General features: G+C 37.9%; 1 protein-coding gene across 1 annotated transcript in view; it reads left to right on the forward strand.

The window, feature by feature from the left end:
* Positions 1–330: 330 nt before the first annotated feature.
* Positions 331–19,188, forward strand: part of SLC35F5 (solute carrier family 35 member F5) — a 41,176-nt gene continuing 22,318 nt past the window's right edge. The window contains exons 1-7 of the mRNA XM_032250670.1: positions 331–779; positions 1,598–1,688; positions 1,833–1,974; positions 4,359–4,502; positions 8,593–8,655; positions 11,086–11,167; positions 12,147–12,334. Of these exons, the coding sequence (XP_032106561.1) occupies positions 740–779; positions 1,598–1,688; positions 1,833–1,974; positions 4,359–4,502; positions 8,593–8,655; positions 11,086–11,167; positions 12,147–12,334 (750 nt within the window). The 5' untranslated portion in view covers positions 331–739. The remainder of the gene's footprint in view (positions 780–1,597; positions 1,689–1,832; positions 1,975–4,358; positions 4,503–8,592; positions 8,656–11,085; positions 11,168–12,146; positions 12,335–19,188) is intronic.

Consider the following 19,188-nt stretch of genomic DNA (forward strand, 5'->3'; position numbering starts at 1 on the left):
AACTTGAAATAGCTTTCCCTAGGATGTAGCCTGTAACTCCTAGAGCCGAGATCTTGTTTATATACAAAAGCTTTCAGGAAACAAAAGCACTCTAAACCACTTCGTGTTTAGGTCCTCTCATGGAGAAAGGGATATCCAAAATTTCAGGTTCGCAGTTTGGGAAACGGAGCTGCCAGCTTTCGTTCTAGGGCGAGCCATCTGGAGGTTTGGCCACTCCCTCGTCCATCGCTCTGCCCCAGACACCCACGCTCGCTTCCCTCTTCTTCCTCCACCTCGCCCGACTTCCCTTCTTCCTCTCTTCGCTCCTTTCGCACTGCCACCATGTATCGTCGCTCGGTGCCCAGCGCCTCGCATTATTTCCCTTGGCTCTGCCTAGCCATACTAAGTACGCGACCCCGGCGCTGTCCGCCGTCGCACCTCCATGACGTCAGGCGCGCCACCACCTTCGGGCTCGGGGGCGGGGCCGCGGGGCTGGCCAGCCGGGGGCGGGGCCGGGGCCAGGGCAGAGCTCGCGGCCTCCGCGGCCATAGCTGCCTGCGCCGTCCCTTCCCCTCACGCGCTCCCCGCCCTCCTGGGCCGAGTGGGGTTGGGTGGTGTCGGCGGCGTCTCCCTGAGGGGCACCGCGGCTTCAGGAGCTGGGCCTCCAGTGTGGCGCGATGTCAGGTGCCGTGACGGCTCTGTGAGTCCGAGGAGGCGGCCGTGGCGCTGAGCGGCTACGGGGCCTGGCCCGGGTCCGCTCATGGTGCCGCCACGACGCCATCGCGGGGCAGGAAGGCCAGGTAGGCAGGCAGGGAAGGGCCCCGACATCACTGGAGCCCAAACCCGGACGGAGTGCCTACCAACAGCACCACCTCCAGCCCTTGGTGGCAGCCAGAGCGCCTTGACTAAAACCTTGAAGGTCTCCAGGGGCGGAGGGAGCGGGAGCTGACAGGGGCGCTCCAGTCCGGCGCCCACCCTGTTAATCTAGGAAGCCGAGCTTGTGCCCTTGCCTCGGCTTCCCCGGGAGGCGTCGCTGCCTTAAATTACTTTCCCGGTCCAAAAAAGGAAGAGGCTTCCTTTTTCCAGCTGTTTCTTCTAAAATGATTGGATGTATTGACAGGAGTAGGTGGGGGAGCGTGGAGAATCCTTTTCTCTTACCACGTGAGGAGATTGGAAAGGTGCCTTCAAGACTCACAACAAATCATTTACTCTCCGATAACGAAATTCCACTCCAGGAGGTCAGGGACAGAAAAGACACTTTTAGAAACAGTGTCTAGACGCCGTCCCTAGGGGTGGATTCCTCTGGAGGGAGAGGTGAATGGAGTTCTGTATTTGTGAAACGCGGAGAAGCTATTTTCCATTAGTTAACTATTCTTAAATCTGCCATATGTTGAATATCATTTTTTTCACCCTGTGTCGTGTGTTTCTCTAAGTGAAATCTGAAGCGTACCGTGGGTACCATGAAAGTATAGAGAAAGGTGGCAAGTATGTTTAACACATTTTGGTCCTTTTCTTCCATTTGCTTTCAGTTTGAAGGTGAAGAGTGAAAAACGATGTGATAAATCTAACCTTGAAGTTGTTGACATTTTCATAGCATCATTTTTGTGGTTGTTTTTAGGGGCGCTGAGTTCTTCACCTCCTTTTAGACTGAGATTTGCCAAGTTTTGCCGCATTGCTCTTGAAGATCTCAGAAAGGCTCTTAAGACGAGGTAAATTCCACGTTTATCCACTATGTAACTTTCACACTGAACTTTAGCTATCGAATGTCAGATGTTTCTGTTATCTTGTCTTATTTTTAATGGATATTTTTCTAAAATCATCTCTAATGTGATTTGTATTTTTTAAAAAAACAGACTGCAAATGGTGTGTGTATTTATCATGAACCGACTGAATTCCCAGAACAGTGGCTTCACTCAGCGCAGGCGAATGGCTCTTGGGATTGTTATTCTCCTGCTTGTTGATGTCATATGGGTTGCTTCCTCTGAACTTACTTCGGTATGTATCTTTGGTCCAGGAATGTTACATTACCGCCACAGTGTTACTGTTAACCTGTAGTAACTGTAGCCATTACAATCCCCTGCTTTCTAAAAGCAGTATCTTAAATGCTGTTAAATTTTTTTTTTTTTTTAAATAGTGAATTATTGCCACTTCAAGTTAAAACTGAAAGGATGATCTTTTTTATTATTTCATATAATTTTCTTGTATCTTTAAGGAGGATTACTTAGATAGATTGTATGCATATTTTCTAATATTTGAAAGTATTTCTCTTGGCTTTTTTTCTAAATTTAAATTCTTTCTGTAAATACTTTCTAGTGAAATAATTATCAGGATGCAAAACAATGTCACCATTTAGTAATGTGGTAGTAAAGTGGTAGTTAGGTGTAAAGTCTTGATTTAGGTTTAGTTTTTAGGAAAGAATACTTTGGGGTACTGAGTGCTGCTTATTCCAGCCTGACATACATAATGACTTCAAGTCTCATTTTAGGTGATGCCAGTTTAAGTACTGTAAAGTTCCTCATCAACTTTTAGGTAATAATTGAATATCCACATGTTTAAGTTGTCCAGATAGAGTATTACATTAGGATTTGCAAAATGGTGATTTTTTTTTTTTTGAGTTCTTTTGTATTTATTTTTACATTGATTAGCTGGAATTCTTTAAGTCTTTTTAATATGACCACATTAATCTTCTTTTTTTTTTTTTTTTTTTTTTTTTAGTTGGAGTTTTACTCGTTACCCAGGCGGGAGTGCAATGGTGAGATCTCAGCTTACTGCAACCTCGATCTCCTGGGTTCAATCAGTTCTCCTGCCTCAGCCTCCTGAGTAGCTGGGATTATAAGTGCCTGCTACCACACCCAGCTAATTTTTGTATTTTTAGTAGAGACTGGGTTTCACCACGTTGGTCAGGCTGGTCTCAGTCTCTTGACCTCAAGTGATCCACCCACCTTGGCTTTCCAAAGTGCTGGGATTACAGGCATGAGCCACTGTGCCCGGCATCTTATTAATCTTTAACACTTTCTTTCCACCACAAGATGCCCTGGGCTCATCTTGTACATTTTCTGCTCCATACATGGATTTGACCATTTTTTGTAGGCGCCATTGTTTCTTTTTTGGTTCTTTTTTCGAGGAGGCGGGGGACAGAGTCTCACTCTGTTGCCCAGGCTGCAATGGTGCAATGGTGCCCTCTTGGCTCACTGTAACCTCTGCCTCCAGGGTTCAAACAATTCTGCTGCAGTCTCCTGAGGACCTGGGATGACAGGCGCGCGCCCTTATGTGCTGCAAAGTTTTGTATTTTTTGTGGAGACAGGGTTTCACCATGTTGGCCAGGCTGGTCTTGAACTCCTGACCTCAAGTGATCTACCCGCCTTGGCCTCCCAAAGTGCTGGGATTACACTTGTGAGCCACTGCACCTAGCCTGGAGCCATCGTTTCTTTTAGTGTAAAATGGTGCTGACCACCATACTTCCTAGAGTTGCATGTTCCTCCTGGGTTGTCATGTTTTTTCTACACCTTTTTAGCGCATGTAACTAGGAATTTTCTTTTCTTAGGGTATAAAAAATTGTGAGTTTATATTCACAATATACTAAAAACAAACAAACCAAAAAAATAGTCTACCTGAAAAAACTTCCATAACCTTGAAATTTGTGATTTTCCTTTTGGTGGTCTTATGGCATCCTGAACCCTGCTCTTGGTACCTGGCACATTATGCTGTACTCTTTTCATATATATGTCTCCTCTATTAGATATTAAGCCTCCCAAGGGCAGGATAACTTTCCTTATTTCTCTTTTCTTTTTTTCTTTATGAGGTAGGGTCTTGCTCTGCCGTACAGGCTGGAGTGCAGTGGCTTGATCATGGCTTACCGTAGCCTCAACCTTTGTGGGTTCAAGGGATCCTCCTGCTTCAGCCTCCCAAGTAGTTGGGACTATGGGGTGCATGCCATTACACCTGGCTAATTTTTCTATTTTTTTGTAGAGACAGAGTTTTGCTGTGTTGCCCAGGCTGGTGTTGAAATTCTGGGCTCAAGCAGTCCGCCTGCCTTGGCCTCCCCCAAGTGCTGGGATTATTGGTGTGAGCCACCATGCGTGGCCCTGTCTTGTTTTTCTTTAGCTCCTAGCATATGCACTGTTTCATAGTGGGTTTCAATGAATGTTGAAACAAACTTATTTTTGGAGGTTGTTGCTGCTTTGTTTGGTGATATCCTTTTGTATGCAAGATAAATACAGTATTCAGAAATGAATCTAAAATATTTTTGTTATCCCTTTGACTTTTCCTTTCCAAGTGAACTTCTAAAGAGTTAAAATCATGTAGTGACTTTATCTTGGAGACGCATAATAAGATTTAAGGTCATCTCATAGTTGTCTGTGTAACTTTTTCCTCTACAGTATGTTTTTACCCAGTACAACAAACCATTCTTCAGCACCTTTGCAAAAACTTCTATGTTTGTTTTGTACCTTTTGGGCTTCATTATTTGGAAGCCATGGAGACAACAGTGTACAAGAGGACTTCGAGGAAAGCATGCTGCTTTTGTAAGTTTTTAATTTTAAGTGTCTGTTGGGAAGGGAAGTTTAAAGATGTATTCGTTTCTTTAAGGAAGTCAGATTTTAAGTTGTTCAGTTAAGTGAGTGAAGATATAAGAAAACCTACTTTTGCCCAAAATTTTAAATTTGTTCTTCTAATCAACTTAGTATCAGAATATTTTGTGAGAACTCTTATCCCAGGACATTTTCTGAGTTGTTTAACATTGTTGAATTAGCCCAAATCAGGTAATGTGGAGATGAGGATGAAAGTAAGGAATAAAATGAATATTAAGAGTCTATCATTTGCAGATTGGATAAGAACCCTGTAATTGTTAGGTGGATTCTGGAAATAAATTCAAAGTTTTATAAATTAAAATGAAAATATTATATTTCTGGACATACTTTAGATGTTTGGCTAATCGAATTATATTCTTGGATGTAATATAACATGCTCATTCATAGTGTTGAAAGAAATGTGAGTTTATATAATGATAAGTCTTCCTCATAGACGTAGAAATTTTGAATTATTGAGAATGAAGGATTATAAAACTTTTTTTACATTAATCCTTTTAAAAATTCTTATTTAAATATATATATATAATGTGAAATATACCGTTTTAACTATTTTTAAATGTTTACTAGTGGCATTAAGTACATTTACTTCGCTGTACAACCATCAGCTCCAGAATTTTTCATCATTCTAGATAGTCTGTACACAGACTTAAAAATAATCCCTATTTGTTCTTTCCTCCAAACCCTAGTAACCCTGTATTATTTTCTGCTTCTATTAATCTTTTTCTTTAGTGTGTATTTTTTGTGTGTGTGGGTTAAAATAGTATTGTTTCTTGTCTTATCTAATAAGTACATTCTTTTAAAAATTATTTATTTATTTTTAGAGACAGGGTCTCACTTTGTTGCCCAGGCTGCAGTGCAGTGGTTTCATCATAGTTTGCTATAATCTTGAACTCCTGGGCTCAAGCAGTCTGCTTGCCTCAGTCTCTCAAGTAGCTGAGCACATAGCCATGCACTACCACACCCACTAATTTTTGTATTTTTTGTAGAGACAGTGTCTCACTATGTTGCTCAGGCTGGTCTCAAAGTCTGGCCTCAGGCAGTCCTCCCATCTTGGCCTCCAGAAGTGCTGTGGTTACAGGCATGAGCCACTGCACCCAACAATCAGGGGCTTTTCAATAATTGCTTTCTGAAGTTGGACTTGGTGGCTCTTGCCTTTAATCCCAGCACATTGGGAGGCCAAGGTAGGCAGATTTCTTCAGCTTCATGAGTTCAAGACTTGCCTGGGCAACATGGTGAAACCCTGTCTCTTAAAAGAAAATTAAATAGGTTGGGCATGGTGGCTCACACCTGTAATCCCAGCACTTTGGGAGACCAAGGCAGGCAGATCATGGGTCAGGAGATCGAGACCATCCTGGCCAACATAGTGAAACCCCGTCTCTACTACAAATACAAAAATTACCTGAGTGTGGTGGTACAAACCTGTAGTCCCAGCTACTTGGGAGGCTGAGGCAGGAGAATTGCTTGAACCCGAGAGGCGGAGGTTGCAGTGAGCCAAGATCATGCCACTACACTCCAGCCTGGCGATAGAGCGAGATGCCATCTCAAAAAAAAAAAAAAAAAAAGAAAAATAAATTAAAAAAAAAAATATTTTTTATTAGGTGAAGCCTGAAATGTGTACTCATGTGCACACACAAATTTAACTTACCAAAATATGAATATATGTTTTTTACTTTGCACAAGTAATACATATACATTGTAGAAATTACATATACATTGTATCACATGTGGGAATAAATTATATGTGTATTAGCATAGGTATAGTGTTGAAAATTTAGAAATTACCGAAGAACAAAAAGAGGAAAATAAATTCTACCATTCAAGGAAGAACCACTGATGATATTTTGACATATATCCTGCCATTCTTTTCATGTGTGTATTTTTTATTTTTTACAAAAATGTAATTGGGCCTGATGGAGTGGTTCATGCCTATTATTCCAGCACTTTAGGAAGCTGAGGCAGATGGATCACTTGAGGCCAGGAGTTCAAGACCAGCCTGGCTAACATGGTGAAACCCTGTCTGTACTAAAAATAACAAAAAATTAGCCAGACATGGTGGTGCACTCCTGTAATCTCAGCTACTTGGGAGGCTGAGGCATGGGAATTGCTTGAAGCTGGGAGGCGAAGGTTGCAGACAGCTGAGATGGAGCCGTTGCACTCCAGTCTGAGTGACAGACTGAGACTGTCTCAAAAAAATAAAATAAAAACAAAATGGAATTGTTTGTTTTCAGGGTTTATCCATGTTGTAGTATATTTGTACTTCATTCATTTTGTTGTTGTTGAGACAGAGTCTCACCCTCTTGCTTAGGCTGGAGTGCAGTCGTGCAATCTTAGCTCACTGCAGCCTCTGCCTCTTGGATTCAAGTGAATCAGCCCCCTGAGCAGCTTGGATTACAGGCATCCGCCACCATGCCTGACTCATTTTTGTATTTTTAGTAGAGACAGGGTTTCGCCATGTTGGTCAGGCTGGTTTTGAACTCCTGACCTCAAGCAATCCACCTGCCTTGGCCTCCCAAAGTACTGGGATTAAAGGCATGAGCCACCGCACCCGGCCAAGTAATGTCATTTTTAAAGCTTTTAATTCTTATTGCTAAATTACAGTCTGTAATGGTTGCATTAATACCTATCTTTGTTAACAGTATATAATTAAACACGTATTAAACACTCATTAAGTCTCATGATTGAACCTTTACCAAAATCCCAACATTTGCCAACCTGACAAGGTAAACAGTGGTATCTTGTTTAATGTACCTGTTTGTGTTTACTTTTGTCTATTTTTTTTGGAAAGTAGAGCTCCTGTGTGTTATCTATGTCTTATTTCTCTACATTGACTGCCTTTTTGTTATTGATTTGTTGGGGTTCTTTTATAGCATGGGCTCTAGTGTTTGAATCTTTTCTATCACTTGCCAAGTTTTGACCTTGGACAAGTTATTTAACCTCTTCAGACTTTCAGCAGAGATAATGATAGACTAGCTGTGGATATGAAATGAAATCCTACTTATCTAGCATTAGCACAGTGATTCTCAAAGTGTGGTCCAGGCCTTGAAATCATTCAGGGTTTTTTTTTTCTTTTTTTGAGATGGATTGAGATGGAATCTCGCTCTGTGACTCAGGCTGGAGTGGAGTGGCATGATCTGTGCTTACTGCAACCTCCGCTTCCTGGTTCAAGTGATTCTCCTGCCTCAGCCTCCCGAGTAGCTGAGATTATAGGTGTGTGCCACCATGCCCAGCTGATTTTTGTGTTTTTTAGTAGAGATGAGGTTTCACCATGTTGGCCAGGCTGCTCTCAAATTCCTGACCTCAACTGATCTGCCTACCTCAGCCTCCCAAAGTGCTGGGATTACAGGCATGAGCCACTGTGCTCAGTCTCGTTCAGGGGTTTTTGAGGTCAAAACTAATTTCATAATAATACTGAGAAGTTACTTCCCCCCCCCCCCCCCTTTTTTTTTTAAGATGGAGTCTCACTCTGTTGCCCAGGCTGGAGTATAGTGGCACGATCTTGGCTCCCTGCAATCGCCACCTTTAGAGTTCAAGCGATTCTCCTGTCTCAGCCTCCCAAGTAGCTGAGATTACAGGTGCTTGCCAATATGCTCAGCTAATTTTTTTGTATTTTTAGTAGAGACAGGGTTTCACCATGTTGGTCAGGCTAGTCTTGAACTCCTGACCTCAAATGATCAACCAGCTTTCGCCTGTTACTTGACTTTTTAATTAACCCATCCCTCTTTTCCCTACTTATCTGAAATGTTATAAACATGTTATGAAAAGCGCATGCTTTTGTGTTAGACTAACTTTTTAATCCTGACTGTCAGGATTAAAAATCTCTCACCCTCAAATTCTTAATAAAATGAAAATAATACCTACGTAGCAATGGTGAATATGTGGCATTAGCTGCTATTAGTAGTAGTAACAGTTATCCTCTTATAGGTTGATTCTGGATTTTTGCTTCTATTTCTTTGAGTCATGTCTGACTAGCCCTACAGTATAATGTAAGTTTAATTGAATTTTATATCTTGTTATCTGTATTTAGTTTGCAGATGCTGAAGGTTACTTTGCTGCTTGCACGACAGATACAACTATGAATAGTTCTTTGGTAAGTGTTTCTTTTCTTATCAGGAATGGAGAGGTGGAGCTGAGCGATGGTAGGAAGAACTGAAACAGTTCTGGTGGCAGCAAAGCTATATTACAACATAGATATAGCTCAGTATTGAGTGCCTGTCGTGCGGACTGTAATTTGGTACTTTTTTTCTCTTTAGGGATACCTGGGGCCTAGAGGTAAACAATTTAGCTACCTCTGAAGAGAGAGGGGAAGGGGAAACTGGTTAAGGAGTGAAAATAGTAAAAGACAATCCTTTGTTACTAGTCAGCTTTTTCACTTCATGCATGATTATTATAATTTAGAAACAGATATTTTTGACACTGAGGGTATATAGGCAAATTATTCATTTGTTTATTCCACAAATTTTTTATAGTGACAAATATGTGTTAAATAGGCTCTGAAAATATAGCTTTGTTATAGTGTGTGAGTGTGTGCATATTTGCAAGGGGACAGGTAATAAATCAAGTAATGACATAGTCACTTATTTTAAGTGTTTATCATCTAGTTGGAGAGGTAGTATATAAAAATCTGGCTTTTTAAGATGATAACTCAGGCATCTCTTATTTTTAGATTTCTTTCTAGAGACAGGATCTTGCTGTATTATCTGGGGTTGAGTACAGCGGCACGGTTATGGCTCATTGTAACTTTGAATTACTGAGCTTAAGTGATCCTCTTGTCTCAGCCTCCTGAATACAAGCATACTCCACCACTAATTTTTTATTATTTTTTTAGATACATGGTCTTGCTATGTGCTCAGGCTGGCATCTCTTTAAAATATATTTTTAATGATACTTGTTTTCTTTCCAAACATTTTATCTGACAAAAGTTTTAGTTACTCTAAAATTAATACCAATTTGTGAAGCACTGGCTTCATGACCTTATTCACAGTAGAGTTTTTTTGTTTGTCTCTCTGTTTTTTAGAACTGCAATGACATGCAGAGTAGGTTACTAGGTACTCTGAAGAATTTTTTTTCCCCCAGTATCTTAAGCATCAGTAAAATATCATTTGTCTCTATCAGTACAGAAGGCACAGTTGAGGTGGCAGCCTGTTTTTCTGACTACTCTTGTACTAATTATTGCTATTCTCTGTAAGACGGATATGTCAAATTGCTCTAGGCCAGATGCTATAATGAAAAGTTCGGTATAACAAAGAGATATGTCTCTTTCTAGACCTATTGTCCCTTCATTTACTGAATATTTTTTTTTATTGGCAGAGTTCTATACCATGAGTTAAAAGATAAAGACATAAAAAAAGTTCTGTTAATTTTGAAGAATTAGCCTATTTGGAGATATGTACCTTAAATACAGATCATCTGAAGAACATTTGCAAAAACAGTTGAGGAATTTATAACTGCTTGGAGTAGCCTAGACAAACCTGGCTTTAATTCTTTTGTCTATACTTGGTTACTTTATGTCTCAGCTTTGTTCTATAAAATTATTATTATTATTATTACTATTATTATTATTATTTTGAGATGGAGTCTTGTTCTGTCACCCAGGCTAGAGTGCAGTGGCATGATCTCAGCTCACTGCAACCTCCATCTCCTAGATTCAAGCGATTTTCCTGCCTCAGCCTTCTGAGTAGCTGGGGTTACAGGCACCCACCACTACACTCAGCTAATTTTTGTATTTTAGTAGAGAGGGGTTTTCACCATGTTGGCCAGGCTGGTCTTGAACTCCCGACCTCAAGTGATGTGCCCATCTCAGCCTCCCAGAGTGCTGGGATTACAGGCATGAACCACTGCATTGGCCATATTCTATAAAATTTTTGTGAGGGCTAGTGAGAAATATATACTTAACTGATCTAGATTTGGTACTCAATACATAGTAAGAATTGATAAGTAGTAGCTATTTTGTGTAAAGGTCTTCAAGAATTTTAGTTTTTTATTGAATTTTACACAATAAGAGGAAATAATTTGGTAAATATAAATACAAATATATACCTGATTATCAGTTTGTTGTCTGTCTTCCCCATTAGACTGCATGATCACTGAGGAAGAGACTGCTTTTATTCACTCTTACATTCCCAGGACTTAGAACAGTGTCTGACATAGTAGGAGCTCAGTGTTTGTTAAATGAATGAAAAGGAATGAGAGATAATCTGTTAGCTGAGATAGTATCTGTTAGCTAAGAGAGAGAGAATGTTTTTATGACATTTAAATATGTAATATCGTAATATACAATACTGTTTTATTACATTTCCAAACTGTAAACTGATTCTTTTCTGTCATTGTACCTGTTTAGATCTGTTGAGTTTCCTTTCTTAAGTCTTGAAAATGCATTTTGGGAAAGTTATGCTCTCTAAGCATGGTGGTGAACAACCACGTTTTAGATGGTATTTGTGTCTATGTATCATCCGTTTAAATTTTAACCAGTCTATTAGCTTTTATATTTGTTGTTTACATTTTTTCTATTACATTCCAGAGTGAACCTCTATATGTTCCTGTGAAATTTCATGACCTTCCAAGTGAAAAACCTGAGAGCACAAACATTGATACTGAAAAAAGTAAGCAAAACTTAGAATTCCATAACTTGGAAATGGGTAGAAAGTTTAGCTTTATTCAAGCCGCCTCAAAACTTAGTGATGATGTGGGTTAAATGAAGTCACCCTGTAGTTCTTCTGCTCCATATGGTGTTGGCTCAGCCTACAAGTCTTCTGGAAGTTTGACTGGTTTGTGAATCTAATATAGTACAATCATTTTTGTATTATTTCAACTGATATACCTTTGGTTTACTTTGTCTTACTCTGATCATAGGTGAACTTATACATTTGTCAGTAAATTAAAACTTGTGACTTTTGTTGGAGAGGAATCATTTAATTATTTTGTATTATGCTTTTTCTTTTAAATATGAGAAATCTCTGGTTTCATTATATATATGTACACACATGTGTATGTATATGCATATGTGTGTGTGTGTGTATACTTTTTTTAAAAAACAAATAATATCCTCTTATTTATGCCCTCAATGACCCTAACAGCAAATTATAAGAGTTTTGCCGGTTCTGTGAATTTACTAAAGAATGCCACCTTTAACGTAATGTGCAGTATTTATCCATAATTTCCTTTGCAAGGAATGGACCTATAGAGAATTGTTCTGCATGCTTGCCCAGGAAACTAATTCTCATAAATTAGATATGCACAAGAAAAAATCCAAATAAAGTTTTACTAGAAATACTAAAATAATAATCATACTAAAATCCTGAAATAGGCAGTTGTGTATATACAGTACATAATTGCAGAAACCTTGTTTGAATAGCAGTCTCATTTTAAACCTTTTACAACATTTTTGTAGATGAAAACATTTTTTCTGCTAACTCTCTTAAGTGAACAAAGCTGCCTCAGGTAATGATATACCTGTGGTTTACTTTGACTGGTCTTACTCTGATCATAGATGAACTTATGCATTTATCAGTAAATTAAAACTTGCAACTTTTGTTGGAGAGGAGTCATTTAATTATTTTGTATTATACTTTTCCTTTTAAGCTCCCAAAAAGTCTCGTGTGAGGTTCAGTAATATCATGGAGATTCGACAGCTTCCATCAAGCCATGCATTGGAAGCAAAGTTGTCTCGCATGTCATATCCTGTGAAAGAACAAGAATCCATACTGAAAACTGTGGGGAAACTTACTGCAACTCAAGTAGCGAAAATTAGCTTTTTTTTTTGCTTTGTGGTAGGTCTTTTTATGATATGTTTGCATATGATGTTTGAAACTTGAATTTTAAGACAGTATACATATCAACAATATCGGATTGAAATGTGAGACAATTAGGTTGTTTAATCATAACTTTTAACTCTGGGATTCAATACCAGTAGGAAATTAGGGTATCAAATTAGTAAGTGCTTGATATACCTCAGAGTTAGAATTCAATAAGTCCTATAACACTTCAGCTATTTATATAGATACACAAACTTATGAACACACACAATTTGGTAAGTTCTTCAGAATTTAACATTGCCTTGTGGTCAGGATTATGAATTGAGTTATTTTACACTGGTATACATATATGTATATATATACACACACGCACATATACACACACACAAAGGCTAGTAAATATTCAGATAAGAGTTTACTGTGCATTGATTTTTTTTTTCAAATAAGTGTTTTGCAGTTTTATATTCATATAAATGAGGTTAAGTATTATATTATCAAGTACTCAGTATATTTCTATAGAATTTCTGGTTGTCATATTTATATAGAAACTGAAAAATGTGCTTAAGATTTCACACAGAATAATGATAAAGTATTGTTATTTTGGGCTAAGTTAGGATTAGAGACTTATCAGAGTTAATGAGAACTCTAACATGCAGAATTTAAAAAATGAACTTCCATGCTATTTTATGTACACATCATTTGAAGTAGCCTAATGAAAGGTTTTTAAATATGAGCCTTTAAGATTCAAATGTATATCGGGCATCTTATAACACTAAATAGTGCAATGCTAATGTCAATGTTATTAGCCTGATTATAAAATTTTAACTTTATGATTTTGCCTTTCATACTCATTGTTGAATAACTTGTTTTTCTCCATTCCCTGGCTCTATTAATAACACTATTCTTTATAGCAGATTTAAAGATATGTGCAGATAATAGCCTTTTTAAGAATTCTTTTATGAAACTATAATAAAATATACGTAAAATATACAATTTTGACCTTTTCTTTTTTTCCAAGATAGAGTTTTGCTCTTGTTGTCCAGGCTGGAATGCAATGGCATGATCTTGGCTTACCACAACCTCTACCTCCCAGCAGGCAATTCTCCTGCCTCAGCCTCCTGAGCAGCTGGGATTACAGGCATCCACCACCTCACCCGGCTAATTTTGTATTTTTAGTAGAGACAGGGTTTCTTCATGTTGGTCAGGCTGGTATCGAACTCACGACCTCAGATGATCCCCCCGCCCCGCCTCAGCCTTCTAAAGTGTTGGGATTACAGGCATAAGTCACCACACCTGGCCCTGATCATTTTTAAGTGTACAGTTAGTGGCATAAATTACATTGACGTTGTTGTGCAACCGTCACCCCATCCGTCCACAGAATTTTTTCATCTTGTAAAACTGAAACTGGCCGGGCGCGGTGGCTCAAGCCTGTAATCCCAGCACTTTGGGAGGCCGAGGCGGGTGGATCACGAGGTCAAGAGATCGAGACCATCCTGGTCAACATGGTGAAACCCCGTCTCTACTAAAAACACAAAAAATTAGCTGGGCATGGTGGCATGTGCCTGTAGTCCCAGCTGCTTGGGAGGCTGAGGCAGGAGAATTGCCTGAACCTGGGAGGCGGAGGTTGCGGTGAGCCGAGATCGCGCCATTGCACTCCAGCCTGGGTAACAAGAGTGAAACTCTGTCTCAAAAAAAAAAAAAAAAAAAAAAAAACTGAAACTATTCATTAAACTTTAACTCCTCATTCCTGCCTCCCCGAACCCCTGGTCACCACTATTCTATTTCTATTTAGATGGATTTGACTACTCATAAGTACCCCATGTCGAATGGAATCATATAGCATTTGTCTTTTTGAGACTGATTTATTTCACTTAGCATAATGTCCTCCGGGTTCATCCGGGTTGTAACATGTGTCAGAATTTCCTTTCTTTTGAAAGCAGAATAATATTTCATTGTACAGATAGACCATCTTTTGTTTATTCATTCTTGTGTCAATAGACGCTTGGGTCACTTTGACCATAAATTGTCTTTAAAAAATATCAACTTAAAATACATTGTGAAAGCAGAGAGCTAACAGATAGTTTCAATTTTATAAGATGAAAAAATACTGTGGATGGATGGGGTGATGGTCGCACAACAATGTGAATGTACTTTATGCCACTAACTGTACACTTAAAAATGGTGAAAATGGCATATTTTATGTATGTTTTACTATAATTTCAAAAAATAATTCTTAAAAAGGCTATTATCTGCACCTATTTTTAAATCTGCTAGAATGACTAGTGTTATTATAGAGCAATTTACATAATGCATTTCTCTCAAAGTTTTAAGTTAGGAAAAAGTTTGCTTTTTCCAAGAAAGGGAGATAATTCCTTTTAATAGACAATAAGCTGTGTAACTCAGGTTTTCCTTATTGCCTTCCTGCCTTTTTGCCTACAGATGAGCTGTGTGCTCACCCAAAGTAGCTTTCTTCCTTTAAACTGAAGTTTCTGATATAATCATCATGTTCCACAGCCAACTCCCACTCCATTACCTTTTTAATCTGGCTCTTTTTTTTTTTTTTTTTTTTTTTTTTTTTTTTTTTAAAGACTGAGTCTTGCTGTGTTGCCCAGTCTGGAGTGCAGTGTGCAGTGGTGCAATCTTGGCTTACTGTAACCTCCACCTCCTAAGTTCAAGCTAATCTCATGCCTTAGCCCTCCTGATTAGGTGGGACTATAGACGTATGCCACCATTTCCAGCTAATATTTGTTTTTTTTTTTTTTTTTTTTTGAGGTGGAGTCTCACCCTATTGCCCAGGCTGGAGTGTGATGGAGCAATTTCACCTCACTGCATCCTCCGCCTCCCGGGTTCAAGCGATTATCCTGCCTTAGCCTCCCAAGGAGCTGGGATTACAGGCGCGCACCACCATGCCTGGCTAATTTTTTGTATCTTTAGTAGAGATGGGGTTTTACCATGTTGGCCAAGCTGGTCTCAAACTTCTGCCCTCATGATCTGCCCACCTGAGCCTCCTAAAGTGCTGGGATTACAGGTGTGAGCCACTGCGCGCAGCCTAATCTGGCTCTTATCTTTTTACTCTTGTTTTAATATTTACCATATATAGTTGGTCCTTGAACAACATGGGTCTATATTGTGCAGGAATGCTTACACACAGATTTTCATCTATCTCTGCCATCCCTAAAACAGCAAGACCAATCCTTTCTCTTCCTCAGCCTACTTACTCAACATGAAGTTGACGAGGATGAAGACCTTTATATGATGATTCATTTCCATGTAGTAAATATATTCTTATGATTTCATTAATAGCATTTCTTTTCTCTAGCTTACTTTGTTATAAGCATACAGTATACTATACATATAACATACAAAATGTATGTTAATCATTACTTACATTATTGATTGAGTTTCCAGTCACCATTAGGCTATTAGTAGTTACATTTTGAGGGAGTCAAAAGTTATAGCAGACTTTTTACTGCATGAAGGTTGGTCCCCTAATCCTATGTTGTTCAAGGGTCAACTATAGATGCTTTTATTACACATTTCCTTTGAAAACTGGGTAGCATGTAATTAATGCATTTTAGTCCTGCCTTACACTCATTTAAAACAAGCAAACAGAGATCCCACATAATAAAATAACATGAATATTTGAGACTTTATTTTTATTACATATATAATTATCATATTAAGTCCTAAAGATTTTCTTGCTGTTTACCTAGCAGAATATATTAATCAAGTTATCATTAAAGTAAAGGCATTCCTTTGGGAAGTCAGAAGAATACAGTCCAGATACCAGTTGGCCCTCCAAATCCTTGAGTTCTGCCTCCTTGGATCCAAACAACTACAGATCAAAAATAATGAAGGTGAAAAAATAGAAGAACAGCAATACAATAATAAAAATAATAGAGATTAAAAAACAATAGCATAACAACTATTTACATTGTCTTAGGTTCAAGTAATCTGGAGATGATTTAAAGTATATGGAAGGATGTGGATAGGTTGTATGCAAATGCTGTGCCATTTTATATAAGGGACTTAAGCATCTTTGGAGTTTGATACCTTTGGAGTTTGGGTCCTGGACCCAATTCCCTGCAGATACTGAGAGAAAATTAGCTTTTTGGAAATGTAGCTTAATAGAATGATAAGCTTTAGATAAGGTTAAGAGCAGTGCTGTTCAGTAGACACATAACATAAGCCTCAAATGCAGGCCACAAATATAGTTTTAAATTATCTAGTAGAAGCATTTAAAAAAGGAAGAAGAAACAGATGATATGAATTTCAATATTATAGTTGTATTTAACCCACTGTATGTAAAAATATTTCAACATGTTGATATAAAAATTATTGATGAATAATTTTTATTCATCAATAAATTATGTAATAATGTGAATGTACTTTATGCCACTAACTGTACACTTGATCAAAATGGTATATTTTATATATGTTTTATTATAATTTCAAAAAATCTTGAAAAGGCTATTCACATGTATCTTTAAATCTGCTATAAAGACTGTTATTATTATATAACAATTTACATAATACATTTCTCTTTTACATTCTTTTTTTGTACTAAAATCTTCTAAATCCAGTATGTATTATACTTAAAGCACATTTCAGTTCAGACCAGCCAATTTCAATTGCTCAGTAGACATGTGTGGCTAGTGTCTAATATATTGGACAGTGTAGATCAAAAGGAGTTAAAGATTACTGTATTTGCCAGTCTTCTCTGAATATCTTGTCTTATTAGGTTTATTTTTTTTCTGTAAAATATAATTTAGGTGATACTGGCTTTCTCAAGAATATCTCCTGCTATATATCCAAAGTAAATGAAGTCAGTATCTCAAAGAGGTGTCTGGACCTCCATGTTTATTTTATAGTATTCACAATAGACAAGATATGGGGACAACCTGAGTGTGTATCAATGGATGAATATATATAGTACATTTTTATGGCGGAATATAATGTAATATTCAGCTGTAAAAGAAGGAAATCCTGCCATTTGCAACAACATGGATAAACCTGGAAGACATTATGCTAAATGAAATAAACCAGGCATAGAAAGACAAATACTTGCAAATATGATTTCACGTATATATGTAGAATCTAAAATAGGAGCAAAGAGTAGAATGGTGGTTGCCAGAGGGTAAAATGCTAGGGAAATGGGGAAGTGTTAGTCAAGAGTACATAGTTTCAATTATGAGATGAATAAGTTCTGGGGACTAATATATATGGAGATTTCAGATAATAGTACTATATTCTTTACATTTAATAAGAGCAGATTTTTAAATGTGTTCATCACATACACACAAAAAATGGTAACTATGGGTGATGATGGATGTGCTAATTAATTTGACTGTGGTAATCAGTAGACAATGTTATGTGTATGTTAAATCATGTTATATACCTTGAACATATATAATTTTTGTCAAATATTAACATTTTATGACAACTTAAAAATGTATTACTACTCTTGAAATTATGAAATATGTTAATTATTTGTTATAATTATTCATAAATGGTTGTCTTCAACTCTGAAATAATGAAGGGAGATGTATGGATAATTTTTATTGGAGCATGGTTGAGATGGGTCCTCTTTTATGATGAGGGTGCTATGGAAACAAGAGCCAGAGAATGGAGTTTGGGGAGAGGTAAAGAATGAGAAGGTCATTCTGGAAAGAGTTCACAGCTAATGAAGAATTCATATGATCTTTGACTGCTTCTTATCCAAGTGATCTGTTTTTATTTCTTTACCTTGTATTAGCATGGACCCGTGAGGTTGTTTGGAAAATGAGCATAATATTTAAGTATTAAAATAGAGAAGTGGGTCAAGAAAGCTAGTCACTCTGTGAGCATTATCTGTTCATGGAGAAAATCTCTGACAGATAAGATTAAGGGCAGAATTTGCTTCTTTTCTAGCACTTCACCAGCAGGCAGATTGTGGGTTCTCTTGCCATATATGTTTGATATTACCCATCTCACCAGTTGTTACTTCATTTTACCTAGATAGGCAAATGTAGTTATCTAGGAAATCAAAGGATTGCAGATGGAATCAGGACCACATTGCTACAGTTTCATTCTGGCATTAGCCTTGAGTACAGTATGCACTGAATGAAGACTACTAGGCTGTTAACCACTTGCTGCCTTCTCATAGTGTTCAACAATCATATGTCTCTACTGCTTCTTTGCAATGTAAATACTAGTGTAACACCACTTAGCCACAAGCTCTGAGAGAGACCAAGAGTTGCCCCTCTCTTAATAGAGATAAGTCATTCAGTGGGATAACGCTTTGAGTCAACCAGTGTTAAGTAACAGAGACACCGAAAACAATTAGGCTAATAGTTAGTTTACTTTGCTTGACCCAGCAATCCATCTCTTGAGTATATGCTTTAGTGACACTCATGTACTTATACACCAGGTGGCAGGCATGTACTAGAATTAGAATATTCATAGTAGTGTTGTTTCAGATAGTTAAAAGGTGTTATCTACAAAAAATGGATGAATTATCAGTGAAAATTAATTTACTTTGGACATACACATCCTGCCAGGCTTTATCAAATTAAGTCTTATTTCTTATTCTCCATCCTAACCTAGATAAGTGGAAGAGAAGAATTACTTTTTAAAGAGTCCTGATAGCTGGAAAACTTCCTTCACTGTATCCAAACTTATGAAAACTCTTTGGGTTGTGTTTCTAAACTGAGTTTCAGAAAAGCAATCACAATTAAACAGTAAATTAACAATTTTTTGGGCATTAATTTTTTTAGGACATTAATAAAATTTGAGGACATTTCTAAATTTCCAAAGTGAATATAGCCTTTTATTTTTCAATCCAGCTAGCCAGCAAGGTTCATCCATATCCATGCACATCATCTGGTTTA

The sequence above is a fragment of the Sapajus apella genome, unplaced genomic scaffold, assembly GCF_009761245.1.
Source record: "Sapajus apella isolate SASKATOON/1434 unplaced genomic scaffold, GSC_monkey_1.0 scaffold72, whole genome shotgun sequence".
NCBI classification, from domain to species: Eukaryota; Metazoa; Chordata; class Mammalia; order Primates; family Cebidae; genus Sapajus; species Sapajus apella.